Source organism: Aquarana catesbeiana, linkage group LG06 (assembly GCF_042186555.1).
Source record: "Aquarana catesbeiana isolate 2022-GZ linkage group LG06, ASM4218655v1, whole genome shotgun sequence".
NCBI classification, from domain to species: domain Eukaryota; kingdom Metazoa; phylum Chordata; class Amphibia; order Anura; family Ranidae; genus Aquarana; species Aquarana catesbeiana.
In genome coordinates, this window is record NC_133329.1 from 29,854,571 (window position 1) to 29,880,162 (window position 25,592).

General features: G+C 42.5%; 1 protein-coding gene across 1 annotated transcript; it reads right to left on the reverse strand.

Moving 5' to 3' along the window:
* LOC141147930 (serine protease 33-like) lies at window positions 1-25,288 on the reverse strand. Its single transcript, XM_073635089.1, has 5 exons — window positions 25,243-25,288; window positions 17,513-17,717; window positions 13,661-13,932; window positions 7,275-7,432; window positions 1-330 (listed from the first exon to the last, which is right to left on the reverse strand). The coding sequence occupies exons 1-5, from the start codon at window positions 25,286-25,288 to the stop codon at window positions 1-3; spliced, it is 1,011 nt and encodes a 336-aa protein (XP_073491190.1).
* Window positions 25,289-25,592: the final 304 nt, after the last annotated feature.

Below are 25,592 nucleotides of genomic sequence, written 5' to 3' on the forward strand. Positions count from 1 at the left end.
TTAATTTAATGCGAGCAGAAGAGTGGTTGGGACCAGGATCATCCAGTGATGGTGTGAAAGACTGTATGTGATGGAGCTTCCTTCAGATTTGATTGTTGTTATAGGAACATCAGTGGTGAGGTTTCCTCCACATGTCCTCGTTGGTGTAGGGATATTTGACACATAATTGAATGTAGCATTCAGGTAGGTGCTGATCCAGGCTTGGTGGGCCGTGACCAATGTGTACACCCCGGGGAAGTTGGGTTCTGCACAGCCCATTCCCCAACTCACAACTCCAACCTGGTACCATATGCCGTGGACCTTACACACCAGAGGTCCTCCTGAGTCACCCTGTAAGACATCAATAATATTCATCAGCTACACCAACATCTATCTGTTTAGGATAGTTCAACAAAATGTTTTGATCTTAGCACATACCTTGTCCAGGAATGTTTAATACACAAACTAGTTGAGCACTCAGTAAATGACAATGGAATTGGGTACAAGGACTTTAAAACTTAGCAGCCAAGTCCATTTTCATTTGGTAAATTAGCTTAAAGCAATTCTGTCACCAAGTAAAAAAAAAAAAAATCTCAAAAAACAAATTAAAAGGGGATGAGCTCACCTTCCAATGTATCTGACCCACTGGGACCTAGAACATAACCTTTATTAAAATGGTTGTAAAGTTTGAAGGTTTTTTTTTTACCTCCCTACATCCTATACCAGCATTGCCCACCTCCCATGGCATTTTTTACTGACAAAATATGTGAAAATTACTGACTGAACACATTTTTTTTACTGGCAACCTAAAAAATTACAGAACTCCTATTAATAACAAAGACAATCAATATTTAACACCTTCAGCTCCAGAAGGTTTTACCCCCTTCCTGACCAGGCCATTTTTTGAGATATGGCACTGCATTACTTTAACTGACAATTGCGCCGTCGTGCGACACTGTACCCAAATAAAACATATGTCCTTTTTCCCCACAAATAGAGCTTTCTTTTGATTGTACTGTATTTGATCACCTCTGAGGTTTTTATTTTTTGCCCTATAAACAAAAAAATAGCGACAATTAAAAAAAAACAAAAAAACAATATTTTTTACTTAAACTTAAAAAATCAAATCTCTTCATCAAATTAGGCCAATATGTATTCTGGTACATATTTTTTGGTAAAAAAAAATCCCAATAAGCGTATATTGATCGGTTTGCACAAAAGTTATAGTGTCTATGAACTATGGATTAGATTTATAGACTCTTTTTTTAAAAATTGTTTTTACTAGTACAGGAGGCCCCCTAGTTACAAACATCCTACTTACAAATGACTCCTACTTGCAAACGGAAGGAGACAACAGGAAGTGAGATGAAATCTACCCCTAGGAAGGGAAATCCTGTATGAGTTAATATGGGAAAAATGTGTCTCCACTGAAGCTTTATCACCAATCCTTGTTTCCACAACAACCCCAAATTTTCAAAAAACATTTGTCATTGGGACAGAAAGTGAGGTGAAATCTTCTGAAGAGGAACACAGACAGCAAAACAAATGTCACAGGGGTGATAACCCTTCCCTATGTTTTCCAAAAAGCTTAAAAATAGATTTTTTTGACTGGAGCTACACTTGAAAAATGTACCTGTTCCGACTTACAAACAGATTCAACTTAAGAACAAACTAGGGTTGTCCCGATACCACTTTTTTAGGACCGAGTACAAGTACCGATACTTTTTTTCAAGTTTTTTTTTTGGGGGGGGGGAGGGGGTGAACGGTGTATGTGTGTGTGTGTTTTGTTTTTTTTTTTACAATTTTTATTTTTTACAATAATATTTTTTTTATTCTTTATATGTTTTGTTTTTTTTTTTGTTTTTTTTTTAATCAGCCCTGTTGAGGGGCTTTGGTGAGATATCAGGGGTCTTAACAGACCTCTGATATCTCCCCCTTGAGACAGAGAAAGAGACAGAGGATAGAGATTCCCCAGTCCCTTTCTCTGCAGCCTCAGCTGCACTGAGAATGAATGGAGAGAAGACAGCGGCTCCTCTCCATTCATAAACTGACACATCGTAATCACAGGAGATTACAATGTTTCAGTTATGTGAATGGAGAGAGTCAGCTGACTCTCTCCATTCACACAGCGGAGAGAGACAGCAGAACGGAGGGGGACAGAGAAGGAGAGAGGAATGGAGGGGGACAGCGGAGAGACACAGGGAGGGAGAGAGGAACGGAGGGGGACAGCGGAGAGACACAGCAGAACGGAGGGGACAGCGGAGAAGGACAGAAAAGGAGAGAGGAACGGAGGGGACAGCGGAGAGACACAGGGAAGGAGAGAGGAACAGAGGGGGACAGCGGAGGGGGACAGAGGAAAGGAGGGGGCATGGAGGAGGATGCAGTGACATACAGCGGTGACCAATCACCGCTGTATGTCACTAAAGCTGCTGAAAGCGGCATGGGGAGAATCTTGTAACTCCCCCACGCGCCGATCACAGCTGTCTTCTAGGTATTCGGGGAAGCATCGGGAGCATTTGTCCGAGTACAAGTACTTGGGCAAATGCTCGATATCGGGACAACCCTAGAACAAACCTACAGTCCCTGTCTTGTTTGTAACCCGGGGACACCCTGTAATGGCGGCGATCAGCAATTTTTAGTGGGACTGCGACATTGCGGCGGACACATCTGACACTAAGTGTCCCTTTTTGGGGACCTGTGACACCAATTCAGTGATCAGTGCGAAAAAAAAATGCACTGTCACTGTATAAATTGCATTGGCAGGGGAGGGGTTAACATCAGGGGCGATCAAAACGTTAAGTGTGTCCTAGGTAGGGCATTCTAAGGGCTCATGCACATAGGGAGTTAGAAAAAACGAACTGTAATGCCACTACCAATACCAGGAAGAAGCAGCTGTAAAAACATGCTTTTAGCAGCTTTATGTATTGGCGTTAATGCACGTTTAGCCTCGTTAGCTTTTAGTAACGTTTCTCTGCCTCTATTCAAAATCAATGGTTCCTTATGAGAGCCCATCGATTTGAATAGAAATCGCACCAGAAGTCGGATCATGATGATCCGACTTGCGGTGCTCTTGTGTGCTGAGAATCTTGAAGGGGAACCCCTGCCTAAATGTAAAAAAAATGGCGTGTGGTCCCCCCAAAATCCAACCAAAGGCCAGGGTTGTCGGGAGGAGGCCCTTGTCCCCATGGGGACAAGGTGCTTTGGGCTCCTCACCCCACCTTTCCTGACCTGACGGGCTGCGTGCTCAGATAAAGGTCTGGTATGGATTTTGGGGGGACCCCACGCCATTTTTGTTGGCATTGGGGTTCCCCTTAAAATCTACACCAGACCGAAGGAGCTGGTATCGTCCTGGAGGGGAACCACACGGCAATTTTTTTTTATTTTGGGGGGGGTTCCCCTTCAAGATCCCAAGATCCTCAGCACACAAGTCGAACCACAAGTGCATGATCCGACTTCTTTTGCGACTTCTACTCAAATCAGTGGGCTCCCATGGGGAACCATTGATTTCGACCTGTAAAAAATAAACCCTTGACACGGCTTAACAGCATTATACCACGTATGGCAGCTTTTAGCAGCGTCAGACGTTTCTACAGCTCATTTTTACTGCTCCTGGAAGCATAGGCTGTCGGTTTTTTTTCTACTGCCCCTAAACGCTTATGCCTCCACACGCCCCTGACAGTTTATGTGTGCATGGACACATAAGCTAACATAGAGGGGCGTTTAGAAGCAGTTAAAAAAAAAAAAAATCAGATGCCTCTAACAGCAGCTGTAAAAATGTCCAGTGTGCATAAGCCCTAACTGTATGGGGGATGGATGCACTGGAGGAAAACAGAGATTCGTGTTTCTGCTTAGCACAAAGACAAGATCTTCTCCGTCCGCTGCTCTCACCTAAAACTGGCCCTTACAGGCCCTTAGAATAGGGCTCACTGTTACAGATTTGTAAATGTAAAGAGAGAAAATGAAGGCTGCTGTTGCTGCCCTCCTTTAACTACAGGCTGGACTGTCATCCTCTAATGGGGTCTGTGGCTACTGAAGGGCTTGACTACATTTCCTGAAGCCCGTCACACAACAGCCCCTATTTCCCAGCCTGGATACAATCCCTAAGCTATAAGATCACTTCTCTCTCCATTAACCAAAAGAGCCACTATTTTTTGTGTAGTATTTAAAAAGACAGTGCTCCCCCCAATTCTTATGAGGTGCTATTAAAGAAAAAGGAAAAAAACTCCAAGAGTATAAAAAAAACCCCCAGAACCTGCAAAAGAAGAGGATTTACAGTGGAACCTCGGATTGCGAGTAACACGGTTAACAAGCACTGTATTTTTAAAAATCCTGACTCGGTTTGCGAGTGTTGACTCGCAAAACGAGGAGGATTCAAGCCACAGCGGTGTGTAGTACTGCGTTTGGCCTGAGGTGGGGGGGCACCGGAGCCGAGCGGAGCCATTCAGAGCCGTTTGGAAATGCTGGGAAAACTCAGTTTGCGAGTCTTTCCGAGTTCAGCCGAGCTGTCCTCGGGCCTTTCTGATCGTTTCCGAGGCTCTTCGGGGCCCCCCACCTCTGGCCACATGCGGTATTGCATGCCATTGAAGTCAACGCGGAACAAATTATTTTTGTTTCCATTGACTTCTATGGGGAAACTCGCTTTGATAGGCGAGTACTTTGAATTACGAGCATTCTCCTGGAATGGATTATGTTTGTATTTCGAGGTTCCACTGTATACTCAACTCCCTGCTGTCTATTCTTCTGATGGCAGAGCAATAGCCTATTGACATCTATCATACAGGTGTGTTGCATGACTGGTCCCATGCCGCGCTCTGTGGTTCTTCTAGCTACATTCCTACAGTAGTGGTGGGTCAGCAGGTGGAACCACTGCACATGGTTGGAAACACAGGTGATGATGAATGTGAAGATTATTCAGACAGCTGTTGCTCCTCAGCAGAGCAAAGATCAGAGAAATGGGTGGTGAATGTCTTGCTTTTTGACATTTTTGTACTTAGTAATAGACTAAAAGGAATCAGGTGGAGACGGGAGAAATTGAGTGTGGTATGTCAATGGGGACTGGGACATACAAGGGGCATCATATATATATATATATATATATATATATATATATATATATATATATATATATATATATATATCTGTATATATACTGTATATTTATATGACATAACTATATTAGTATATATAAAGCCATCTCCTAATTAATTTACTGAACCTATCAATAGTTTTATAAATTATCAAAAAAAATACAGTGGAACCTTGGTTAACGAGTAACGCAGTTAACGAGCCTTTTGAAATACGAGCAACTTTTTTTTCAAATTCTGACTCGGTTTGCGAGTGTTGTCTCGCAAAACAAACAGAATTCAAGCTAATGGGGTGTGCAGTACAGCATTTGGCCAGAAGTGCAGGGGCGCCGGTGACACTCGGAACGGTTCGGAGCTGTCCAGAGCCGTTCGGAAATACTCGGAATCACTCAGGAAATACTCAGTTTCCGAGTGCTTCCGAGCCTTTCCAAGGCTTCCCAAGGCTTTCCGAGTTCAGCCGAGGTATTTCCAAGGCTTTCCGGTGCCCCCCCCCACCTCTGGCCACATGCGGTATTGCATGCAATAGAAGTCAAAGCAGAACAAATTATCTTTGTTTCCATTGACTTCTATGGGGAAACTCGCTTTGATATGCGAGTGCTTTGGATTACAAACATTCTCCTGGAATGGATTATGCTCGTAATCCAAGGTTCCACTGTACAGCCATTATTGGTCCATGAAAGCATGCCCAGAGCTGACATTTTTGTTTAAAATGACTATTCACCACAACTCTCTCCCCTAGGACAAGGCCATTGGTTATGTACAGCTCTTTTTAGTCCACCGACATTACTACATTAGCACAGCTTAGATTGGGTGGACCCAATCTGTGGACAGACGGTTTATGGGTAATTGAAGAGGAGGAAAGTACATCTCTATCTCCACCAACATAGTCATCCCCCACCTGAGTCCAGAGAACGTGACAGTGGTCATGTTTCGATCCCTGTCCAGCATTTGTGGATACAATGCATGAATACGCCATAGATATAACATCTTTACGGTTAAAGAAAAAACAATCTGAAAATTTAACAAAGGGTGCAATTTCACATGGGAAGAAGATGTTGGCAGGGAAAGAGGAAGCAATCCAAGAGTTCAGCTTTAAATAAATATTCATTTTGGCCTTTATGAAGGGAGTATTCTGCTACATGCTGCTTATTTTTCCATAACCCTATGCCTTCAAGAAGCACCTCTTTATCACGACACTTGTACACCTTACCCACTTCTGCTCTTACCACCTTTTCTTTATCCTTCTCCTCATCAATGTGCCCCCCACTCTTACCAATACACCTGCACCACCACTACCACCACCTCCCTCCACCATGTGTGCAACCCCCCCCCCCCCCCCCGTTCCCCAAGCCCTCACAACCCAACCTTGCCCATTCTGGAACAGACATATTTTAATATAGTTTACATTGATTATTAATTTCGGCCCTGATACAGGGGGCATTCTCTAACTCATTAAATATTTTTGGATAATATTGTGGATGATTATTGCATTATTTTAATGAAATAAAAAAAAATTCAGCTCCAGATTTTGAGTGTGGTGTGTCTATATTCTCCTTCAAAGTTGTATTGCTGTCTATGCCCCATAAGCCAGAATGCCCCTCACTTCCTGTCCAAGTGACACCAGAACTAGAAAACTAGTTGTGTGCAGCCTATTGCATTAGGGTGTGCACCCCAAAGCTCAGACACATATGCCCGTGTGTGCATGTGTATATATACTGACAGTGTGTCAGTAGAACAGTGGACAGTGTCAGTAGGGCAGAGATTGGTATCAGTACGGCAGTTTTATTTTTATTTTATTTATTATTATTTTTAACAATTTTTTTTTTTTTTAGAAGCTTTGGTGAAATATCAGGGGAATATGCGCCATACGTGGTGATTAGGGTGTGCCCACGCATATGACTGATAATGATGACACTTTGAGAGGTTTGCACCTTTCCCCATGCCTTTCAATAATAAAAGTATTTTAGTTATTTCCTGCCACTTCCTGTGATAACCTGGGCAGGAAGTGAGAGGAACATTTCCTCAGCGATGAAACAGACGGCAGTTAAAAACCCGAAAAAGCACAATCACTTTCCAATATATTCTAAGTAAAATAAAGCATTTTGGTCACATCTAGGCAAAAACTGATGTCATGCATTGCTTCTGTTTCCTGTGAAGAGGTCCTCCTGACCTGAAGGTGAGCCATGCTGGAATGATCCTGGTGTCACTCACCTGGCAGGAGTCCTTCCCCCCTTCCTTGTAGCCGGCACAGATCTGATCATACTGGATGTGGATGGTACTTCCTGCACTCTCTTGCATTACTTGACATGTATTGAGGTCTATTAGGGGGACCATGACCTCCTGGAGGGTCTCATATAAAGCTACGCTCCCTGGAGATGAAACAAAGACAAGGTCATTCTTAGGAAGGCCATACAGAGATAGAACACCTTTATGCTCCATTCACACTGGTGCATTCCAAGAATGCAAATCAAATTGTGTGTTTGTTCCCGTAATACACAAAACATTTAAATCTTTTTTGCAGGCTCGCTGTGGTGCCCTTCATTTTTAAGGGCACCCAAATGCACCTTTCTAAAGTGCCTGAGAAATCATGCAACAAAACACAGTGTAACAAAGTACCATGTATTTTGGTGCACCGTGATTTTAGAGCTTGTAGGTGGAGTTTTCATTCTCCCACAATTGTCTTTTGAGAATGCAGGACCCCTGACCCTCTGGACAGTGTTGATTGGCCCCGTGCTGACCACATGCACTTTCCCAAGAAAAGAAAAAAAAAATCTCTAGCAATACACACCAAACTGAGCATGTGCAGCTTGTCCCCTAGCTCTGTAAATATCAGGTTATTTTTTGGAGTCAGAAGGGGAGGATCAGAGAAGACAGGATCAAACAGCCTTTTTACACAATGCGGAGGATTAACACCTTAGGTTCAGCAGTGAGTATAACAAGCATGCTTTACTGCATTGATTTTACTGTTGTGGGTTTAGTAACACTTTCACCACTTCAGCCCCGGAAGATTTGGCTGCTGAATGACCGGGCTATTTTTTGCGATTCGGCACTGCGTCGCTTTAACTGACAATTGCGCGGTCGTGCGACGCTGCACCCAAACAAAATTGACGGTTTTTTTTCCCACAAATAGAGCTTTCTTTTGGTGGTATTTAATCGCCTCTGCGGTTTTTATTTTTTTCACTATAAACAAAAAAAGAGCAACGGTTTTGAAAAAAACACAATACTTTGTACTTTTTGCTATAATAAATATCCCCATTTAAAAAAAAAAAATTCTCAGTTTAGGCCGATATGTATTTTTCTACATATTTTTGGTAAAAAAAAATCTAGCCTGCTATCCCGATCCCGCGAGTCGACGTATAGCTACGACGGTTCGCGGGATCATGCCGACCTGCCCCAGTAAAATGACTGAGGCTGCTCGGCAAGCATTTAAAGATGAATTTCCTTTTAAATTTAAAGGGATTGTGAACCTTCCTTTTTTTCTAACCACTTGAGATCCGCGCTATAGCTGAATGATGGCTACAGCACGGACCTGCTTTGCCGGGACTTTGTCCATTGACGTCGTCCCATGCACGAGCGGCCTGCGCACCCCCTGCAGGGCGCACATGGCGCACTCTGTGATCAGCGAGTCTATAAGACTAGCCTGATCACAGATCGGGTTAAGGGGTCGATCCCGACCCCTTAACACGTGATCAGCTGTCAGCCAATGACAGCTGATCATGTGATGTCAACAGACAGCGTGAGGAGGAAAAAAAAGCCAATCACCGGCGGCTGTGAGAGGGACATCAGTCCCAATCACGGCGAGCTGCTGCATATCCTCAGTGCTCACTTGTACCCCCTGCCACCTAGCAATAGGCAGCAGTGCCGCCTACCAGTGCCCACCAGCACCACCCATCAGTGCCCACAGTGCCACCCATCAGTGCCCACAGTGCCACCTATCAGTGCCTCAACAACATGCTGCACATCAGTGCCACCTATCAGTGCCCATCAGTGTCACCTACCAGTGCCCATCAGTGCCGCCCATCAGTGCCGCCCATCAGTGGCCATCAGTGCCGCCTTATCTGTGCCCATCAGTACCGCCTTATCTGTCTCCATCAGTGCCGCCTTATCTGGGCCTATCAGTGCTGCCTTAACTGTGCCTATCAATGCCGCCTTAACTGTGCCTATCAGTGCCACCTTAACTGTGCCTATCAGTGCCACCTTAACTGTGCCTATCCATGCCCATCAGTGCAGCCTATCAGTGTCCATCAGTGCCGCCTCATCAGCGCATATCAATGAAGGAGAAAAATTACCTGTTTGCAAAATTTTATAACAAACTATGAAACATGATTTTTTTTTCTTTCAGAATTTTCCATCTTTTTTTGCTTGTTTAGCAAAAAATAAAAATCCCAGCTGTGATTAAATACCACCAAAAGAAAGCTCTATTTGTGGGAAAAAAATGATAAAAATTTCATTTGATTACAGTGTAGTATGACCGCGCAATTGTCATTCAAAGTCTCTCAGGGCTGAAAGCTGAAAATTGGTTTGGGCAGGAGGGGGGTTTAAGTGTCCAGTAAGCAAGTGGTTAAATAAAAATAACAAACATGCCTATACTTACAGAGCAGCCCCAATCCTCTTCTTCTGTAGTCCGCCAACAGCGCTCCAGGCTGCCCCTCTTCATTGGTTACCCCCACAGATAGCTGCTTACCCTGGGAGCAACCATGCGGGCTCCCTTCTGAGTCCCACTGTATGGGTCAATGGATGCAGCAGCGGACTCGGGTCCACCTCCTGCTCCTGTGTCACAGGATTTTATCGACAGTGGTGAGGAGAGAGACAGCAGCTGGAGCCGCAGTGCTTGTGCACATCGCTGGATCGGATTGGGCCCAGGTAAGAAAAAGGGGGGGTCTGGGGGGGGGGCTGCAGCATGGAAGGTTTTTCACCTTAATGCATTGGTGAAAAGTGGTTAAAAACCTTAAGGCATTAGAACCACTTTATGGATTCCGCCACCAATTCCGCCTTCTGGTGAATGAACCTAAGAGCAACATTTTACTTTACTTCCAGAGTCACAGCTGTCATTCCTTACAAGAGCTAGGTGGTGATGAAGCTGATCAATCATCATGATATGTCCTAATCAATTTATTGTGTCCAAAGGGGACATTAGGAGTCTAATAGACACTTAGCGTCTCATTTAGGAGGACCTGTCACCAATAATAAAGTTAAGAAAAAAAAAATAAAATGAAAGTAAAAAATAAGGGGTTTTAAAAACCCATTTCCCCTTTGTGCAAACACATGCAAAAAAAGCATGCATAAGGTGCAGCTACATACAAAAACAATGAATACACCACACATGCTATTGGTATCAGTTCAGAGCTGAGTGACAGCAATAAATCTAGGGTCATCCTTAATGATTAACTCTAACTGGAGAGATGTAAAGACTTTAAAAATATCACTTATGGGGAATGTGGAAGCAGCTAAAGTGAAGCATCTTTTCAACTTGGCTTTAACTGCATCCATAAGATCTTCTAATAATGTATAGAAAGCATAATGGAAAAGGTAGACACGGACATTTTAAAGGAGCTGAAAATCTTACTCAAGAATCCCAACAGAAAATAATATTTGTGAAGCAACCATGCAAATCAACATGTCGAAACCATGTATTTAGTATTGAATTGGGAAAAAAATAGCCAGTACTTTACAGTTGATGAATAGTATGTTGGAAGCTTTATCAGACAACAATTTTAAATGAAGAGACAAAGCAGGTTTTTATTAATCAAAAAATTAGAGTGTATTATTTCACAAACATTAGCCAGAAAAAAATACAGTTACAGTATGCATCCATATTTATTAGCCCTCAATTTAAGAGGGAGAGCTAAAGAAGGTTTTATTGTGAAATAAAACTTTGAGTGCCTTTTTTTTTTAGACACGAAAGTCAAATATATTGTACACGTTCTAATTCTATGTAAGTAGCTCTAGTAGGCCACAATTAAGAAGAGAAAGACCAGGCAGATGAAATCAAGAAAAAAAAAAGTATGCAAGCATGTTTGTTAGGCAACAATTTAATAGGGAGGGACCAGACAGGTTATATCATGAAAAAAAGATTAGAGATTATTATTTCAGAGACAATAACCAGAAATATTTTACAGACACCATGTACACTCTGTAAACAACATTCATAGGCAGCAGTTTCAGAGAAAGGCACAAAGGCACAAAGGCAAGTTGAAGGAAAAGTACAGCCAAAGCTTGTTTGGCTGTACTTCTCCTTTGCATCACAGGAGTGCAATTCATTCTGGAAAGGCCTGTGGAATAGTGTATCTAGATTTGGCTAAAGCATTTGACACTGCATAAACCCTTAGCCTGGGTTCACACATGTGCGGTGCGAATTGAAGCTCAGGTTTCACTGGGGAGATAAAAATCTCCTGTTCAATGGAATCACTGCGTTTTAGCTCAGGATCAGTGAGCAGGGAGAGGGGGAGGGAGAGGAGGGGGGGGGGGAGAGGGGGGGGGAGGTGTAGTGAGGAGAAAGAGAAAATCTATGTTCAGAACGCAATGCATCTGTGAAGCAGATGCGTTCCCATAGCAGATAAGGGGCTCGTAATTCGCACCGCAATGCCCAGAAAATGCACACCTTTTTTGTGCAATGCGCAGTGCTAATGCAACGCACATATGTGAACCAGATGCATTCATATGAATGTATTTTAAAATGTCCTGCGAATTAGATGCGGTGTAAGCCGCATTTAATTCGCATAGGTGTGAACGGGGGCTTAATCCACATATTGAGGTCTGTTGGTATGGATGATAGTACTGTATATGTACCTGGAAAGAAAACTGGTTGCAGGGGGGTGCCCAAAGGGTAGTGATAAATAGCACATTTTCTGAATTGTCTCCAGTTATAAGTGGGGTACCCCAGGACTCCTGAGACCAATTCTGTTTAACTTGTTAATAAATAATATAAAGGTTGACATAAATAGTTTGTTGGTATAAACAGTTCAATCTCAGTATTTGTTGATGATACAAGGAAAAGCAGGGTAATAACTTTGCAACAAGATATAATACTCTACAGGAAGACCCTCAAGAAATTGGAGGAGTGGGCAAGCATATGGCAAATGAGGTTGAATGTAGGTAAATGTGTATGCACTTGGGAGCTTAAAATATGAACACAAGCTACATGCTAGGGGGGGAGAACCTCTGGGTGAATTAAGGATAGAAAAGAATTTGAAGGTCCTAGTAGATGACAGACTCAGCAATAGCATACAATGCCAAGCTGCAGCAAGCAAGGTCAGCAGAACATTAGCATGCATTAAAAAAGGTACTTACTCAAGAGATAAAATTATAATTCTACCACTTTACAAAACTCTGGTTCAGCCACGTCTTGAGTATGCCATCTAGTTCTGGTCACCAGTCCTCAGGAATGACATAGTAGAACTGGGAAGAGTCCAGAGAAGGGCAACAAAGCTAACAAAAGGGCTTTAGGATCTCAATTATGAGGAATGACTACAGCCAGTAAAATGATTGCCCCTGGAGAAGAGACGCGGAAGAGGGGATATGATAGCGATATACAAATATCTTAATAGTGATTCCAGAATTGGGAGAAAACTATTCTGTCTCAGGTCATGCATAAAGACACGTGGCCACTCAATGAAGTTGGGTGAGAAAAGGTTCAACCTTAAAGTTCATAAGGGTTTTTTACTGTTAGAGCAGTAAGGATGTGGAACTCCCTTCAACAATCGGTGATTGCAGGGGGTAACGTTGCTAATTTCAATAAATTCTTGGATGGAAATCTTATTGAACACAATATTCAGGGATATGGGAAATGGTAGGGGCATAATACTTACACACACACCCACACAAGTTGAACTGGATGAACTGATAGGTCTGATGTTATTCAATGGGAAACCCCTCTTCATGGGAGCCAACGGATGTGGTAACTGAAGCCTGACTTATATACCATACAATTACACAATGCACGAATAATAGGCTCCTATTAGGCTTGAATATAGCCATAATGTAGCATCAAAGATGTGTACCCCTCCTCATCCATAGGCCTCAATAAGTAAGATTCACTTCTAATGCCGCGTACACACGACCGGACTTTACGGCAGACTTGGTCTGGAGGACCGGAGTCCGTCAGATAATTCGATCGTGTGTGGGCTCCAGCGGACTTTTTTTAACCAAAAGTTCGACGGACCTAGAAATGAAACATGTTTCAAATCTTTCTGACGGACTTGAGTCCGGTCGAAAAGTCCGCTTGTCTGTATGCTAGTCCGACGGACAAAAACCGACGCTAGGGCAGCTATTGGCTACTGGCTATGAACTTCCTTGTTTTAGTCCGGTCATACGTCATCATGTACGAATCCATTGGACTTTGGTTGATCGTGTGTAGGCAAGTCCGTTCATTCGGAAAGTCCGTCGAAAAGTCTGCCGGACCAAGTCTGCCGTAAAGTCCGCTCGTGTGTATGCGGCATTAGTTTAAGTTTTATGGATTTCACACAGGACTGGACCCCTAATCCAGGCAAAGTCGCCCATCTCTAATTAACATGATGCATTGGGTATAAAAGAGGGACATGACTTCCTATTATGGAAAATGAGCAAAATCACTTTTGTTTATCATTTCATGGACTCACCTCCAGAATATCTTGTACCCCAGCCGGTCACCCAGCACTCCGTACCACAGGGGAAGGTGGTGGTGGAAGATGGCAGACAGATTGGCATGATGTACTCAGTGTAGTTGACGGGTGCGTCCAGCCGCAGCAAAGCGATGTCCCCAGGGCTTGTAGAGTCTGTATAATTACTATTGGCAATGATAAAGCTTACATTGGCAACAACCGTATGAGAGCTGATCACACCAAACTGGTACATACCCAAATATACTTTATAATTCGATACTTGGATAGGACTGTAGAAAGAAAACAGAACAGAACATGTATAAATGAGGACCCATCTACTGCAGGAGGCAATGCAATATCATTACTATCAATGAATTTTAGAATCGAATGAATGATATATAACTTCCCTATAATGTGTTCTCTATGAATGGCCTGTATGTACACAAGCCCAATGGTATGAACTTAGGCAAGGCGATTGTTAAAGTGGTTGTAAACCTCAGACATGAAATATAAACAAAGCATATCCCTCTATAGTGTGTACTTGTCTCAATCTGGAGCACTAAATGCCATTTCTGTCTTTCACTTTGTTCCTCTGCTATCAGCATGAATCACTTCTGACGAGTTTTCCTGACACCAAGAGAAAAATGGTGACAAGGGAAGGCACAGTCTGTGATTGACAGCTTCAGCCCTGTCCCTGTGCTGTATGAAGGTGGGTGTGTCCCTTCCCTCCAATCAGCTCTCCGGACTGAGATAACTTCAGCTCTCCACTCCCTGATTTTCAGAACTGAGAGATCCTGTGTATATTCTGCACTTTGAATGGCTGTATCACTGTGCTGCTTCTCCATCACTGCCCAATCACAGGCTGGAGGTGGGTCCATGACAGAATAGACTCAGAGGAGCTGAACAGAATGATACCGGCCGTCATCCAACCTGAAAGTCTGATCATACAGTATCTAGTGGCCGATGTGCTCCTTTTGGAACAGTAGCAGATTGAAGGTGAATATTGCAGCAGTTGCCTTTTTATTCTCTAATGGGCTGTTATTTTTGTATTTGTTTAACTGGAATTATGCTTCGAAAAAAGAAACTGTGTTTTTTTCCTTTATTTATCCATTGCATATTTTGGTGTATTTTGTATTTACTGTATATACTCGAGTATAAGTCGAAATTTTTTAGAGTGCATGTTTAGGAGGGTGGAGAATTTGTAGAATAGGGATATCCCCTTTTGTTTAATTGGGTTTTTATTGATGAGATAATGCCAGAGGATTTGAGGTAGTTCTAACGGGCCAGATTTATTAGTAGAAGAGTAGTGCTCTATTTGAAATATTCTATATTTATTTAATGAGTCCTGATCGGGCAAGTCAGACGTGGGAAAAATGTACCCCTTTTTTCCTCCAGGACTATTCAGTATTGTTTTTGTTGCACAATGCCTGATTATAGTTGCACATGATGTGATCAACAGCAAAAAAAAATCAAAATAGCCAAAAAGAGGGGCTTTTTGTTTTTTCTTGTTTTTTTTGTTTTTGTTTTGTTTTATTTTCATGTCTTCCGTGTGTATAATTGGTTGCCAATTCATGGTTCTTATTTAAAAATGTATTTAAATAAACAAATGCAATCTAAAAAGCCAAAAAAAGTGTTTTTTTGCCATTTTTCTTATTTTCTTTGCATGGTTTGTGCCTGTGTAATTGGTTGATAGTTGAAGGTTTTTTTTTTCAATAGGAAATAAAATTAAAAAATTAAAAAATATCCAAAAAGAGTGATTTTTTTGTCTTTTTTCTTATTTTCTTTGCGTATTGTATGTACAGTATGTGCATTTGGTTGATATTTGAGGGTGTTTTTTTTTTCAACAGGGTATTTAAAAATACACACAGTTACGTTAAAATCTAAATAGTCGAAAAAGTGTTTGTTTTTTTTGTCCTTTTTCTTATGGTTTTTTTCACATTTTGTGTGTAATTGGTTAATATTTGATATTTTTATCCAATAGGTTTAAAAAAAAAACCCTTTTATTACCTTTGCTTGTTTTGTGTGTGTAATTGGTTGATATTTGAGGGTTTTTATTCAATAGTTTAAAAAAAAAAGTATCCCAAATTGAGCCAAGATCAGCAGCAAGGGGTATAAAAAGAAAGTTTTTTTTTGTAAAGATATCAATACACAAAGGCTTGGTCTGCAACTAGGTTATTAGCAGAAAGGTGGCAGCACAGGACCAACAGGTAGAACCATAGTTGAAGGCGATGGTCACAATGAAACAGGCATGCAAGCAAAAGCAGAGGGACAGGATCAAGGAATTGGAAATCAGGTTACAGGTACACAGGCCAGACATACAAAAGTAAAATAGGCTGCCAAAACTCGGTATGCAGAACAAAGCCTTTAAAGGGTAACTCCAATTTTTTGGGAAAATAAATAGCAAATAAGAAAATATTATAGCATATACCATTGCTAAAAAATGAGCACTCATACAGGGGCTCTTTGGTGACATAAACCAGTGGCGGAACGATCAGGGTTGCAGCAGTCACGCTTGCAACCTGGCCCTGGCATTCCGCCACCGACCAAGACCCGGCATCTCTCCCTGTACCTCTGGCTGGCAGTTCACTATGTAGTGGAGGGGGGCAATCGGCAGCTCTGTGGTGCCCGCAGGATCTCCCTCTGGCTAGCAGAGAGGGGAGGAGTCTCTGACCCGGACAGGTATCGGCTTTGCCCGGGTCAGAGGCCCCTCCCCTCTCCACTGTATAGAGGGAAGTGAACTGCTATCCGGAGGGAGATCCCATGAGCACCACAGAGCTTCTTCTAGAACCACGCCCATTTTAAACGCCCCACCCCTAATTAAAGCGGAGTTCCACCCTGAAATTTTTTTTTTCAGAATCGGACTCCTCTAAACCTATAAAAAAACATTTGGAGGAAAGAATTTTGTTATACATACCAGAATCGCCCTGTTGCTATGTAGTCCTCCTAATCTGCCACTTCCTGGTCCGTGGAGATCCTCGTCACTTCCTCCCCCGCCTGTGCTCCTGGGGAATGATGTGTCATCATTTCCCAGGAGTCTGTGGGCAGTAAGGTGATGTTGCCATGACAACGGCGCGGGACCTTCCTCTGTCGTCGCCCGTTGTTATGGCAACTTTAGAAACAATTGGCGCTACTGCCGGTGAATTGCATGCGCGAGATCGAGAGGTGCATGCTGGTTACCCAGCATGCACCTCTCCAAAGCTAATACAGGAAGAGATATTGATTGGGCTTCACATGCCCACAATCATGATGGCAACAGCCACAACAGGAGGGACAAACTTGTGAGTATTACATTTATATTTTAGCAACATCCACTATTAACCTTGTATAGTCGTTTTTTTGTTTAATAATGCATTATGCCCAGATCAATTGGAAAAAAAAAAAATGTGGCCGGAACTCCGCTTTAAGATATTTTCTCCACCTACAATGGCTGGCTGAACACATAGAAAAAAAAAGGTGTCCCTGAAAATTTTTGGGAAAGGTTGGCAACTATGCAGGGAGGGGTCCCACTGGAGAACACGTGAAAGGGTTCTGCTGTGGGACAGCAATAAAGGGCCCCGCAATGGGAGAAAAAAGCCCTGGATCAGTGGGAAGGGCCTCAGGGCCAGTGGCAAAGGGCCCCGGTACGGGGTCAGGGGGGCCCTTCATGGTTTCTTGCACCAGAGCCCTGAAGGTTCTAGTCATGCCTCAAACATAAACCAATCACTGATGATCAATGAGGCACATTTGGCAGTTTTAAAGAGGACACTTTATAAAAGATGAACACTGGTTTAATAAACATGTCCAGGATTGATTTTTAGAAACAATTCCAAAAGCAGAATGATTGGTGTCTGATGGAAGAATTGGTTTATAAAGGTAACATGTTATACTCACTGATGGATGCAATGTGCTGCCGTCATAACCCACTCTGGTGAGATCAGGGAGCCCCCACATAAATATTCTCCATCTACTGTTTCACCTAAAACAGCGACCTGCCAGGGCCACTGCCCGTCCAACGCATCCATACCGCCAACTATTCGACTGGACACCAACGGGGAACCGCACACTGAAAAATCTGCAGCACCGAGAGCATTTCCGGCTGAGACAAGCAAAAAAAAAGATATAAACAAATGATTTTGAATGTGTTCCACAATAAATATATACGTAAATAATACACAAAAAAAAAGAAACCATAATTATTGAAATGTTAACTTTCCAGGCATAAAAATATTTATAATTCATTTTGGCGAAAGAGGCTTTGATGACACAAAGTACATTCATAATTTTTTTTAACATCAAACCAATGCAAGTTTTTATTTTTATTTTTTATGTCTCCCAGGCAATGTTTAAGATGTAAAAAGGAGCTCAGGCTGCAATACACACCTCTTATCTGGTGCTGCCCCCTGCAGCAAATGTTTTTGTTCCAAGATGTTCCCAGTCTTCCAGTTTAATTTACTCCCAGCATCCATCTATCTGGAAGACTGATACAATCTTGTGATTTAAGTTTGTCATCACAGCACCCTTTACTCACAATGTATCAATACAAACAGCAACAGTGATGTCGTACTATCTGCATAATTAAGAGCAGCCCACTGCTGGGAGATCTGAAGAGGAAGAGACCCAGTGTGTCATGTGATCAGCCTGAAGACCTCCCAAACAAGGTATATTTTAAAAAAGAAAACATAATATACTGTTGGAGAGCACCTCCAGGGGGGAAAGGTGGGCCAGTCGGAGAGCTAGTGTGAGAGTCCAGGTCTGAACCTGTGACCTCTGTGGTGTCTGGATGTATGTCTCCTTACTGAGCCACCTGAGATGCTGAACTCAAACCTATCAACCCAGTCTGATCTTGGCTTGTCTCTTGTGTCTCTTGAACCTTGAACTCTTTGCTCCTCCCATGAACTTCCTGATTTAAGCCATGCCTTTGCACTTTCTGTTTGCCAGATTATTGTGCTCTCTCCAGCTGATCTTTTACTCCTTTTGCGTACCTGCAGCTGTCCTTATCCTTACTTCCACACATTACTGACCCCTTTGGCTTATTCCTCGACTATGGTTCTGCTGGATCCCAACCTGCAACCACTTGTTACTGATTTTTGGCTTGTTTACTGACTACACTTCTGCTTGATCCCTACCTTTTATACCTGCTACTGGACCCTGGCTTGCTCACCTCCTGGTGGGGTGATCCTGAGGACTGCAACCTAGTACTACCATGTCCACCATGAGAAGCTCTGGGAAATACCGGTTAGTGCTTAGAGTCCGCACCTCAGGTGAGCCCGTGTAGTCCACCAGGGGTGGCCTGCTTGTGTACCTATCCAGATGGTCAGCGGGAGCCTCTCTACTGCTATAGCTATTGGTCTCTGAGCCTAAACACCTGACCATGACAGTGAGCCTGAAGCTTAGAGTTGGATTTCAAGGGTAGAATTATTAAAGTTGATTATTCTCAACCTTTTATGCAAAATGTGTCTAATTAGACCACTGACCAAAAGATATAAGCAAATCTGGGTTCACACTGATGCGACATGTCCAATTCGCATGACAGGAGAGTGTGAGTGTCCCTAGCTAGGGATTTTACAGCTGTGGTGATAACTCTACACATGCTCAGTTTTCAGTGAGTTTCTATGCTGAGAATGTCCTATCTATCACATATAAGCTGCCCATGTGACTATAGAGTCACACATGTGGGCGTATACACAGTGATAAATGACAGCCCACTCCCTTCCTCCTCCTCCATGCCCACTAACCATCTAAACACAGTGGGGGCAAGATATTACATGTAGATTAATGGAGGCTTCACCTCCCTCCTATTCTAAGACACAGGCTGGAGAGGTGTGACACAGCCTGTGACTGGGAGAAATCCACCCACACCATGTTATTTCCATAAAATAATAAAGATTTGATTGCAAATATATATTTGTATGGCAATTTAAAACAGATTACCGATAATAATTATTTATTTTTCCTCTGTATTCCAAAGGCTGTTTTTTTTTATTTTAATTCTAACATATATCCGGCAACAGAGGACTAGAGGCTCCTCCTGCTTATGTTTCCCTGCAGACAGGCTGGGAAAGGTCTGGGTCATGTGACAGCTGTCGAGTATATTGATTAGGAAAATGATACTTAGATATATTTTTTTTTATTAAACACTTGCCGACCAGCCGCCATCATTATACAGTGGCAGGTCGGCATGATCCCGCAAACCGTCGTAGCTATACGTTGGTCCCTTTAAGTGGGATAGCAGGCGCGCACGTGCCCGCTGCACAGCGGGGGAGTCGATGCTCGTGACCGGCGATCACGATGACCGCCAGCCACGAGTGATCGTAGGCACGAGAGGCAGAACAGGGACGTGTGTGTGTAAACACACAAATCCCTGTTCTGTGAGGAGAGAAAGATGGTGAGTTCCTACAAGCTGGGAACCACGACCTGTCACCTCCATAGGCGTGCGCAGGGGGTGTGCCGGGTGTGCCAAATTAGCATTAGCAGTCTGTGTGTCAGCAGGGAGATTGGAAAGATCTCCCACTGATCTCTGCCATAAGAGTGTGTAGCTATGTGTGTGTGTGTGTGTATATATATATATATATATATATATATATATATATATATATATATATATATATATATATATATGCACACTCGTGTGTTTGAGCTCTGAAGTGCACACCCAAATGCAATAGGCTGTGCACACCTATGGTCACCTCCTATAGTCAGCCCCATCCCCCACAGTTAGAACACACACATAGGGAACACAGTTAACCCTTTGATTGCCCCCTAGTGTTAACCCCTTCCCTGCCAGTGACATTTATACAGTAATCAGTGCATTTTTAAAGCACTGATCGCTGCATATTTGTCAATTGACCCGAAAATTTGTCAGAAGTGTCCGATGTTTCCGCCATAATGTCGCAGTCTCGATAAAAATCGCAGATCGCCGTCATTACTAGTAAAAAAAAAATATATAATAAAAATGCCATAAATCTATCCTCTATTTTGTTGACAATGTAACTTTTGAGCAAACCAATCAATATACGTTTTTTGCAATTTTCATTGCCAAAAAATATGTAGAAAAATACATATCGGCCTAAACTGAGGAAAACATTAACTTTTTTAAAAAAAAAAAATAGGGATATTTATTATAGCAAAAAGTACAAAATATTGTGTTTTTTTTTTCAAAATTGTCGCTCTTTTTTTGTTTATAGCGCAAAAAATAAAGACCGCAGAGGTGATCAACTACCACCAAAAGAAATCTCTATTTGTGGGAAAAAAAGGACACCAATTTTGTTTGGGTGCAACGCCGCACGACTGCGCAATTGTCAGTTAAAGTGACGCAGTGCCGAATCGCAAAAAAATGGCCTGGTCATTGAGAAGCCAATTACAGTGCCATCATCCCCATACAGAAATAGAATGGGCAATGTAAATTAAACAGTGTGTGCTTAGTATCACTTTAAGGTTTCTGAAAACATTATGTATAATGCCCAGTTCACAAAGTAAACACTTTAGGAAAGAGGATACCCGTCTTCCAAAAAATTGTCAGTTATTTTCAGTTATTGAGCTTTAAAAATTATAGTCACAAAAAAGTATTTATTGTTGTGCTAAAGTTCTGTGAGTTGAGGCTATTGTCTGAAAATCTCTACTGATAAAACGAGATACAAATTGCAATGGGCACTGCAGATAAGACCACTTTAATAGCGATAAATTTAATTTGACTTCAGCTGCGCATATTACCAAAAACAGCTCACCCAGAGGTATACCATGTCCCATCAACAGATGCAATTGTACGCTAATGAAGAAGCTGGCAGTGGGAGATATGGCAATCCCATTGGAAAGTACGGGATGGACACCATGAGGATAGAGACTGCAGAAATGGCCCAAGCTTGAACATAAAGGGGAACTGACTCTGTATGTAGGGTGATGCAGAAACTCCACTAAACTAACACGTTCCAGGGTCCATGACCCTTCATCAGGGTGGAGAAGGAGTGGTACTAGGAGTTTTTATTTGAGTTCAAATAGAATATAAATGCGCTGGGCACCATCGAAGAACCGGGATGAGGGATTCCCCAGATCAAAGCAGAAAGGACTGAATAAGCTGGCTGAGATGTCAAGCTTATGTAAAAAGGATTACACTGCGCTAGAGTGTGTTAGACATGTTACTAAATTATAGCATGATAGAACAACTAAATAAACGCATGTGGATGTGGGAAACACAATACCTCTACAAGGTAAGCAGACCTAATAATAGATAAATACTCTGAATACAAATGTGAAAATTGACAAATGCATATAAACGCGTCAAAGTATAAATGCAAAATAAAATGTGAAATAAGACAGATTAACGCATCAAAGTGCACAGGTACCAATATACATAACTTAATGACAATATTGCTCAAATGTGCAAAATGCCATCTATCAGTGCCATCGTCACCTGTCAATGCCATATATCAGTGCCAGCCACCTGTCAGTGCCAGCCATCAGTGCCATCTGTCAGTGCCCGCCATCAGTGCCATCTGTCAGTGCCCGCCATCAGTGCCATCTGTCAGTGCCCGCCATCAGTGCCACCTTTCAGTGCCAGCCATCAGTGCCATCTGTCAGTGCCCGCCATCAGTGCCATCTGTCAGTGCCCGCCATCAGTGCCACCTGTCAGTGCCAGCCATCAGTGCCATCTGTCAGTGCCCGCCATCAGTGCCATCTGTCAGTGCCCGCCATCAGTGCCATCTGTCAGTGCCCGCCATCAGTGCCACCTTTCAGTGCCAGCCATCAGTGCCATCTGTCAGTGCCCGCCATCAGTGCCATCTGTCAGTGCCCGCCATCAGTGCCATCTATCAGTGCCACCTAATCCTAACAGTGTTCATCAGTGCTGCATATCAGTGCCACCTAATCTGTATTGTGCTTTGAAAACTGTCACATAACATTAAAAAAAATTATTGGTAATCGGTATTAGCGAGTACTTGAAAAAGTATCGGTACTTGTACGCGGTCTTAAAAAAGTGGTATCGGGACAACCCTAATAAATATATATGAGCATGTAAAAAGTGCTAAGTGTAAAAAACACACAACAAAAAGTAATCTGGCGTCACACAGTTCATGTGTAATAAAAGTCCTCAATGGAACCAAAAATGGTTCACTATGAAGTCCCTCAAAAGGTATAAAGGTGCCTAAACATGATGTCCACTGGTGATACAATCAAACTTGCTAGTAACACTCAAAGTGCCACAGACCATGCAATGGTGCGATTCGGTGACCCAAAAGGTAATGCGCTCATCTCAGATCAAGTCGCTAGACAAGGTCAAACCACGCTTGTGAACCACCCCGGGTTCTATGTAGATCACAGGATCCCAGGCTCCAATGCAGTAAAGAGTATATAGATGGGAAGAAAAAAACTACATGGTATAATACCGTTTTAAAATTGATTAAAGGATATAGATACTCTCCCCAAAAGGGGTGCTCACAATATATAGGTGCGTCAGTGCACCGCTCTAAACATGGCAAGTCTGATACTTTTCGTGACGGTATGGTGTGCGTCTCCTCAATAGGCAGCTCAGCTGTCTCTCGCTCTGTCCTGGCCCCTCCCCTACGCGTGTTCGACACAGGGATCCCGTGTCATCATCAGGGGGATACTGATTGGACGGCCGATCTATCATTTTAAATATGCTCCCTGCGGCCATTTTGCTGTGGTCCACAGACATTCTAGTGTTAGGCTACAAGATATAATATGAGCTAAGTGAAACTCAGGCACAGCTGATACCCAACTGATCTCAATGTATTAATCAGTAAGCACAATGTAATGAGCGCTAATCGCCAGTATTCGTTAGAGAAAAAGATCATCTAATATTAAATAAAATTGCAATACTATTGTCCAGGTCGGAGGTTGACGGACATCACACCATACCAGTTCATATCAGATACAAAACCAATCACCTTTTGTGTTTTTTGCACTTAGCACTTTTTACATGCTCATATATATATATTTATATTGTAATAAGTATGTTTATTTGCACTCTATGCGTTTATATTTTGCACATTTGAGTAATATTGTCATTTAGTTATGCATATTGACACATTTGCACTTTGATGCGTTTATATTCATTTATTCATTGCACATCTAGTAATGTTGTGATTCAGTTATGATTATTGGTACCTGTGCACTTTGATGCGTTAATCTGTCTTATTTCACATTTGAATTTGCATTTATATTTTGATGTGTTTATATGCATTTGTCAATTTTCACATTTGTATTCAGAGTATTTATCTATTATTTGGTCCGCTTACCTTGTAGAGGTATTGTGTTTCCCACATCCACATGCGTTTATTTAGACGCAGTTGTTCTATCATGCTATAATTCAGTAGCATGTCTAAAACACTCTAGCGCAGCTTAATCTTTTTTACATTTGTCATTTTGCACGCGTATGAGACGTGTTTAATGCACGCAGCTGAGTAGTGTTTTACTAAGACCCCTTTCGCACTGGGGCGTTTTTCAGGTGTTTTTCAGGCGCTTTAGCGTTAAAAAAATCGCCTGTAAAGCGCCTGAAAGAAGCCTCATCTGCAATCCCAGTGTGAAAGCCCGAGTGCTTACACACTGGGGCGCTGCGCTGGCAGGGCGTCAAAAAAAGTCCTACAAGCAGCTTCTTTGCAGCGCTTTCGTGTTTTTGCCACTGGGCTGGGTGCGCTGATGGCCCGGGCCCTATCAAACTGCCAGGGCCCAAAAAACGCCTGAAAAACGCCCCAGTGTGAAAAGGGTCTTAAGTGGCGCTTTGCCAGCATTTTTCGGGCGTTGGCAGTGTGAAAGGGCTTGGGCTTTCACGTTGGGATTGCAGATGAGGCTTCTTTCAGGCGCTTTACAGGCGCTTTTTTTAACGCTAAAGCGCCTGAAAAGCACCTGAAAAATGCCCCAGTGTGAAAGGGGTCTAAGTTTTGTGTGGCTCGCAGGATCTTTCCCATCGTTGAGATGTCAAGCTTGTTGCCAAGCCGAGTGTAAATACTGAGCTGTCCAATGCTCAACATCTATCACAAAAGTTATGTTGGATAGCAACCGGTATCAAGAGTAAATATTTCTCCTGCTTCCCATTGTTGTGTTGTTGTGTTGAAGCACTCAACTTTCACTAAGATCGGTTGTCTGGCTCCCTTGACTCCCTCTTTGTCTACTCTACGCATTATTAGCTGTAAGCATTCATGTTTTTTTTGATCATTGGACAGCTCAGTATTTAAATCCAACCCCGTGACCAGCTTGACATCTCATCCAGGCTATATGAGCTCCATTTCTGTTTTCATCTTTACATGTACATTAGATCCTTGGAGATATCAACAAAGCCAACAAGGATTTTCAGCACCTGCTTGGAACCTGTGATACATTAGAAGGTTTTATTAACGGCCAGATATATCTGCAAATGACATAGGTTTTTCTTCCTACTTAATACTGCAAAACAGTAAGGAATCGCAAAACTGAGAGTTTTCATTTTCTAGAAAGTTTTGTGAAAATTTGGAGATTTGGCATCAATGGGGAAGGCAAAATTAGGCTGGATTGTTAGGATTTTAAGTGTGAAATTATTATTTTTAGATGTTTGGGATGATCAACCCCACATCTCCATGGATTGTCCAGTGGGACTGGTTTCCTAGTCACATCTTTTCAGCACATTCACTCACCTGTTCCCTGATGCCTAGCCTGCCTGTGTGCCGCCTCAGCTCCCATGCTTTACTACCTGGACCCACTTTTGGTGACTGTTGCCACACTCGAGCTTTATGGTTAGCCAGTAAGTATGGGTAGATGTTACACCATTTCCCCTCTACAATTGTGCATTCTCATACTCAGTTTGACTTAGTATTGATACCTTAACTTCATATTTTTTAGACACCCTGGCAGCATCTGCTCCTGATGAGTGCTAATTAACTGCGAAAATTTGGAGATTTGGCATCAATGGGAAAGGCAAAATTAGACTAGATTGTGAGGATTTTAAGTGTGAAATGATCTTTAGCCCTTTTGCTGTCTATGATGT